The sequence below is a fragment of the Equus asinus genome, chromosome 10 (assembly GCF_041296235.1).
Source record: "Equus asinus isolate D_3611 breed Donkey chromosome 10, EquAss-T2T_v2, whole genome shotgun sequence".
Lineage (NCBI taxonomy): Eukaryota > Metazoa > Chordata > Mammalia > Perissodactyla > Equidae > Equus > Equus asinus.
The window spans coordinates 63285764-63293757 of NC_091799.1; the positions used below are offsets into that span (position 1 = coordinate 63285764).

General features: G+C 32.9%; 1 protein-coding gene across 7 annotated transcripts in view; it reads left to right on the forward strand.

Annotated features, from left to right (window-relative positions):
* The window catches only part of ERCC8 (ERCC excision repair 8, CSA ubiquitin ligase complex subunit), a 65096-nt gene extending 57688 nt beyond the window's left edge, over positions 1 to 7408 (forward strand). For all 7 annotated transcript variants that reach the window (XR_011506457.1, XM_044772034.2, XM_070519621.1 and 4 more), the window contains 2 exons: positions 1482 to 1562; positions 6608 to 7408. Coding sequence is in view for 6 of the 7 variants with exons in the window: in XM_044772034.2 (XP_044627969.2) it covers positions 1482 to 1562; positions 6608 to 6676 (150 nt within the window). In the remaining variant the exon portion in view is untranslated. The remainder of the gene's footprint in view (positions 1 to 1481; positions 1563 to 6607) is intronic.
* Positions 7409 to 7994: the final 586 nt, after the last annotated feature.

A 7994-nucleotide genomic window follows, 5' to 3' on the forward strand; every position in this document is an offset into this window, starting at 1 on the left:
AAAAGAGGGTAGTACTTTTGCATCCATTTAGCAGCAGAACACTTTTCCAAATTAAATATTACATAAAACTCACTATCTGAAAATAAAATTGATATTTATAGTAATTCTATCATAAATATAAAAATCTGACAAGATACACCCAACATAAAAGTAAATAATGATAATAATGGGTTATAACTCAGGGACTAAAATAGGGATCCATGCATCCATTCTGTTATAAGTAAGTAAATTAATAAATTGAAAGTCTGATGAGGAATGGGCTATTTACATAGTCTCAAAGTACCACCCTATATATTATGTTAAGCAAAATAAGCCAGAGAGAGAAAGACAAACACCATATGATTTCACTCATATGTGTAAGATAAGCTAACACACAGACAAAGAGAACAGTTTAGTGCTCACCAGAGGGGAATGGTTTTAGGGAGTGACAAAAGGGCTGAAGTGGCACATTTATACAGTGACTAACAAATAAGAATGTACAATTGAAATTTCACAATGTTATAAACTATTATGACCTCAATTAAAAATAAAAAACAGTACCACCCTACAAAGTATTAATTACAAAGGTAAAATGAGTAATTTTGCCTTGAAGAAGCCTGGCAGATACCATCTTAATCAAATGATCAAAGTTAATATCCCAGTATGGGACATCACTTTCTGTGATATTCCTGGCAAAGATGCATCATGTGAATTTAGCCATGAGCAAACATAAGACAAACAAAGTTTGAGGGACATTCTACAAAATAACTAATGTGTATCTTTAAAGTTGTCAAGGTCAGGAAAGCCAAGGAGAGACTGAACTGTCCAGGTTGAAGGAAAGTAAAGAGAGACGTGTCAACTAAATACAGCATGTGATTTTGAGCTGCACTCTTTTGCTAAAAGTTTAGCCATATGCAAACCAGCATATCCATAAAGACACTGCATAGGCTGCGTCAGCCCAAGCTTCCCCCTATAAAATAAACTTCTCAGCAAGCATGGCACATGTTAAAGTTCTCCTGTTGAATAACAGCCAGTTAGGCAGCTGTGAGCTAAATCAAACTTTCTGTGAACTTTTGGCCTATATTAGCTAGAAACTATATGGTTTCTTCACTGAAGTCTTTATTAAAGCTCAGTTATTCACAGAGAAGGACAAACTTTATTTCTTGCATTTTTTTTCTTCTCTATTCTGACACTTGAAATAAATGGATACTATGATTGATAAAAACCACTAAGTTGTTGAATGTTTTTGTAAAAATTTTTACGTGTTAGCAAGCTGTGACATACTCTAATACTATTTTTAAATACAAAACAAAGCTTTACTACATCTTAAACAAACAATCCAACAAAAAGTACATCAGCCCAGTCTCTTTGGAGATTAGAAATAGAATTCATCTGTTTGATCTAACTTAAGAATCAATTATTTTACAAATTGATGTAGTTCATTTCTGATTGGTCCCAGCTTTAACCTGATCCACAATCACCCCTTGCTTTCTGTGTTATAGGAACTTTATAGTGGCAGCAGAGACTGCAATATTCTTGCTTGGGTACCATCCTTATATGAAGCGGTTCCTGAGGATGATGAGGTAAATATTATTTGTACAAATTGTACAGATTTGTACAAATATGATTTCTAAATCATAAAGGAAAAAGTTTTATTTGCTTTATATGGGAGAGACATTTAAATCATTTCTTGCTATTTTCTGATTGTAAAAATAATTTGCCTGTTATAACACATTTGGAAAGTTCAGAAAAATATTAAAAGAAGATAAATTTCTAAAGTTGAATTAATCACTATTAACATTTTGATTTACTTCATCCTTGCTTTTTTCCTGCACCTATGTTTTTTCTAAAAATAGTTAATATGACATACTAACATACATACAACATATCAACATACATACATTGGACAGCTTGGACATACAACTTGGCATCCTGCTTTTCTCACTTAGTGTTGTACAATAAGCCTTTTTCCATGTCATGAATAACTATTTGTAAATACTGTTTCTAATAAAGCATTCTGTCATGTATATACCACAATTTACTTAAATATGTACCTATTTGGAGACATTTCTTTTGATCATTATAAACAAATCAAGGTAAATATCTCTCCATAAATTGTTTATATTTTTGATTACTTCTTTGGATAGATACCTAAAAGTAGATTTATCTCTTGAGTTATCATTTATGACATTTTTAAGGCTCTTTATTCACACTGTCAAATTTTGTCAATTTACACTCCTATCAGCAGTACATTAATGCCTATCTTAGAACATAAATTGGTACAAATATTACAGTGTGACTAAGAGCCTTAAAAGTGTGGTAGGTAAACAAAGATTAATAAGACATGATCCTGGTCTTAAGTAGTAGCTTCTGTATTTTTTTACTTTTATGTTAAGCTGTGTAAAGTTGATATCTTTCCCACCAAAGGTTATTTTACTAAGCACTGTTAATCATCCCCATTTATCTAAATTTCTAGGATATAAAAGGTCTAATGTCTAAACGCCGATATTTATATATATAATTTTTTGAAGTTGGAAATATAAGTAATGTAGTTAGGAACACCTTAAGTTAATCTTACCTAAGTCATACTAAAAACAAAGCATCTTAAATCGAGATGGAAGTAAGTTATTGCTAGAGTAAGTTTGAAATTCTAAAAACATTTTTCATTTATTTAGTTCATTTATGAAAACAAGACTTTGTCCAAAACCACATGGAAATGATTTTTATGGGGGTAGTTGATAGCATTTAGCAGCTATTAACAAAATATATTTCATACCTAAATTTGCAACTGCTGTGGTTTACTGCGGTGTCAAGTCTGTGAATTATTTTCTTTTGGCTCTAATCCAAATGAAAAAGAAGAAACACACAATGATAAATCTTCATACAGCTGGCCAAATACTGTATGAATACTTCCAGATTTCATCACATGTCTAATTCGGTTTATTATGGCTTTGATTAGTTTTAGTGTACAGCAACTTTAAATGATTATTCTTCTGTGGAAAGCTTAATATGGTCAAATAGTTTGGTTCAGCCATTTATTTTGCAGTATTATTTAATTACTGTGTCCTGCTGTTTGGGAATTACCGTATATATTAAATCAAAGTTATAACACTATAGGCCATGTTAGGAAGTATAACAATCATTAACCAAATGAAAACAATAAAAATAAATTAAAAGTAAATCTATGATTTATGTATGGAAAAGGATATTAGAAGAAAACTAAATTGCTTAATTTATGTAGACAGTATGTGACGCTGATGGTCTATTTATTTTCTTATTATGTAGTTATAGTACTAGTTTAACTCTTCATCTAGAAGAATTTTTGCATATGAGAAATTAAGCTAAACAAGTAGAAAATCAAATAAAGATATACAAAAAACAAGTTAACTTTATTTTGTTTTAGAACTATAAAACCTTATCCTTTAAAATATACTGTTTATATGCTTTTACTTTAAGATAGCCATCATTCTCATATTAATACAAAATGTTATGTGCTAAGATTATTTTCATAAAACCTTAGATTGAAAGATTTCTGTGAATGTAGGTAGAACATGAGTATGATCATGATGTAGATCCCAGTACAGAAAACTGTCTACACAAGACCCCCTTACGTGTACATTTACTGTTTAACTCATTTAAAATCTCAGCTGTCAAATAAATGACTGCTGCAGTTTCCCAGACAGGCAACATAACACACTTCAGAACAAAACAAAACACACACGTACATACACACACACTTAGTCTTTAGTTCCAGGTTAACTAAATAATAATAATACTGGTAACAGGGTTTCATTAGTGATCTCAGACAAGTTTATGATATCTCCAAATATCAGAATCATCAAAGCAAATTGTTCTTAGGTTTCTTTTCAAATCTGCCCTTGAGATGAGATTTACTTCCCCGTCAACAAGGTATAATCCCTTAGGGGTATTTCTTCTGATATCCAAGATAGAGGAGGAATTTAGTGTTACCATAGGAAACTGAAGGACATTGGGTGATAGGGACAGGTTTTATGGTCTTTAAGCATAAGTCCTATTATATAATTGGCAGGCTGTTTTATTATATTCTGAGGAACCTGCCTTCCTTTTGTCCCCTCTTCCTAAAACTTGCTCATGGTCAAGGCAAGCCTGTGTAACTCCTGATCACTTTTCCCTGCCTGAGATCTATAAGGCAGCTACATTACAGTTTAAATCTGACCTCTCGTCAAGAGTCTTACTTTATTTTGACAGTCACACAATACATAAAAGTTTTATTTACCACTCTTATAGACATATAATCACTTGCTGACACAGACAACCCTATTTTTTACCTATAGAGACTTTTCAGTTATTGCGAGTTAAGAAATTTAGAATTTATCAAGATGTGTGCATGGCAGATGTTAAGTTTGGCTTTGTTCTTCTTTCCCATTATTTGGACCTGGACTAGATCCCCTCTAAACTCATGCTTCCCTGTCTCCATAACATTCGCAACTGTCTGTCAGCAAAACAGGCAGCCTGGTGAGGTAGAGATGGCTATGTTCAAGGAGAGAAAGGATGTCCACTAGGAGGAGATGTTGTAGAGAAAACTGAAGTAACAGATAGTGGTTACACTTTATCAGTGGGTCTCAAACAGTAGTATGTGTACCGCACCCACGTACATTTTTACTGCAGCTTATAACTACGAGTATATTTTATTTGTGACTTTTCTAGCAATAAAATATACTTCTGATAATACTGTAATGCATTCATATTGTTATCCTTTACTACTATGCACAGTAAAATTTATGTGCAAATGTATTTAAATTTTCACATGATTATTTTTCTTTGCTTACCATAGCAGCAGTAAGTTACGATAAAATATCATTTTGCTTCTCTGTTGAGTCTTCAGTGAAATCAAAATATTTAATAGGTTACATATTGGGCTTCTATAGTGGAATTAGAAGGTATGACCTTTGTGTGGCTTATCCACCCAGAGACATTTTGCGTAGATATGTAAGGAGGAGTTAAAGGCTCTAAGATAGAGTAGGGAAGAGGAATCGCCACCCCCACAGACACAATACGTCTGTGAGTAAACTCTCACTAAATAACCTAACTTAGTAGCAAAATTATAAACCCCAAAAGATAGGAAATTCACTAAACATTTGGATGAAAGAATAACTAAACAGACTTCAGTATGCTACTCTTAAATCAGTGGACTGCTGTTGGAAATAAACGAATAGTTAGCTGAGGTTTGGTAACAGTTTTTATCTGGACATTTGAAGTATGATGGAATTTTGTTTGTACAACTAAGTGACAATAGCCAGCATTAGGTTTAGTAACAGTGACGGTTTTTACTATGTATAGTAGCCAGCATTAGGTTTAGTAACGGACTCTGATCCATAGCTTTAAAAGCTATAAAGGATACCTAAATTAATATATTGTTTTTCAGCTATCCTGCCTGACACTTGGGGAATTTACTGGAAACACCCACTTTTTCTACTGTTACTGTTTGAATTATAAGATTCCAAGTCATAATGTTCATCAAAAAGGAAACGAACATTTTCAGATATACAATAGGGGTTACCCTTAACATAAAATATTGCTGTATGTTGTAAAAGGCAATAAATCTAAGATGACTTAAGGGTAGGCTTGGCGCTAATACATATTGGGTTTGGGGTCTGAACAAACTTGTAGCTAACGTAAAAGCTGCAGAGTAAGAAGCAAACCTGGCTCATAATGCCCAGATACTCAAAAAAATGAGACCATCTTAAAGACCTTCAGTCATCTGCCAGAGAATAAGAAGGTAGCCGTTCAAAAACTTTCCCCAAAAAGTGAATTGATTTGAAATACCACAGATAATTAAAATTCCTCTAGTTGCTGATTACCTTTACTAGGTTAGGCTCTAAAGTTGTAAGAATACTGTTTTAAATAAACACCATCCAAATGCATGTTATCTTTCCAAGAAATCTCCCAGGGAACCTATATGCTAATGGAAACCATGTTACCATTCTGACACATTTTCTATGTTCTTCTGAACTACTTTGCTAGTAGTTAAATAAATAAAAAATAAATAAATAAGTAAACCTCACTAAATAACCCACATTACTTTTTGCACTAAAAAGGTATTACTCAGTTTGATGAATACCTCATTTCCCAGATATAGATATTTGCTTATTTATAAAAGCCAGGTCCATTCAAACAATAAAAAGTTGCCAACAATATTTTGGGCTGTCAGGTTAGACTATAGACCTGAGTCCAGTCTTAGCCACATGGATGTTAATGTGCCACCTTCTCCAGGTAATTCCAAAGAGTTGTCGAAATTCCTTAAGTAACAGCAGCATCATAGTGTGTGTGTGTGTGTGTGTATGTGTGTATACACATATATACATATATGTATAAATATATATAAAATGTTTGTGTGTGTTTGTGAGATAACTACTTTGAAGGCCACAGATAATTTAAAGTCTGGTATGTCTATTTAAAATGAAGTTACATTATTTTATATTGTATGTTGGGTGTTTCTTACATTACTTTTGTTTCAAAATTAACAATTCTATAGTTTCTTTCAAAATAATCCAGTTGCTTTTCATCTGATATATTTCATAACTATATTGTGAGCCTAAAATTATAAAATAGAATAATTGAATCTTCCCTTTTTTCCCCTTTTTTTAAGACTACAACCAAATCACAGTTAAATCCAGCATTTGAAGATGCCTGGAGCAGCAGTGATGAAGATGGATGAATATCAATCCTTAGTACTTTTGTGTCTCTATTGATGAAGCTTTTGAAATGGGACTTTTTTTTTTTAACTCTCCAGTGACAGCTAAATTAGCCTTGAATTTGGATGATTTTTTTCCCCATGTTTTAAAGTGAGGTAGTATTTGCATGACTATATAGTTGACTTCTCTACAGTTGTCAAAACATGTCTCCTTGATCCCAGGTGCCATGGCCTGGGGCAACCCCTGTTGCCACAGTATAAGGAGACAGGTCACAGCACCCCATGTGGGACCTTCAGCAGATTGTGTGAACCATAAATGCAGTCTCAGAGGATGGGCAAGTGGAGGTTTCAGCACTGACTTTCTCCTAATGGGCTGTACACGGTTCATTTTCACTCTCAAGGATGATTTTACTGAAGATGATTACATCAAAAATAGTAGTTGAAAATTTAGCATCAGAATTTTTTAGTTCTTATTCATGTATTCAATTTTTGTAATGATTTCATTTAGTTGACCATTGTCTAGATATATGTTAAATATTTTTGGACTCAAACCAAAAAGGACTCAATCCAGAAGTTTTTAACTTGAGGAAAATCCCATGTTTCCTTTATTTGAATGTGTCATATGGCAGCTTGTACTCATGCTTGAACTTCCTTTCTATGAATCTCCTTAAGAGTTAACTAAGTCCTATTTCATTCAATGAAGCAGAAAATGTCCTGGCAGGGAATCTGGCTTAAACATGAAATGTTGTCATAAAATTGTTATCTTATTGTCTAGTCTTCTTCTGTCCTAATCTACAAGTGATTATCATGAAGCTAATCTTATATTCCCTTTCTTGATTATTATCAGCAGGAGACTAGTAAGAGAAATTTCTGGAGCTTGAATACCAAGTATACAGTTGTTGAGTTTTTTAAGTGTGTAAATTTTAGGCCTCATATCAGACCTTTCAGGCCAAATGTTTTCCATTCATTTACTTTATAGTTGATTTTCTTAAGCCCTGACCATTTCCCTGTCACTTTTTTCCTCCTTGGTGAGGATGCTTATGACCTTTGAGAATGGTATTGAAATTGGAAATTGTTTTTTTTTAATTTTAAGAAAATGTCTCCTCCAAACTGCAAATAACTATATTACTTCTTTCTAATTATATAAATACACATGCTTATAGTAAATAATTCAAGAAACATAAAAACTTATAAAAGAATATAATGGTCACCTGGAATGATACCACGCTAAGATAATCATTGCTAACATTTTGGTAGCCTTTCTTCCTGCGTCTCCTTATGACACACATAATTTTGCATAATGAGATGTTCAGCATGCTGTTGTCACGTAAACTCCTCCCAC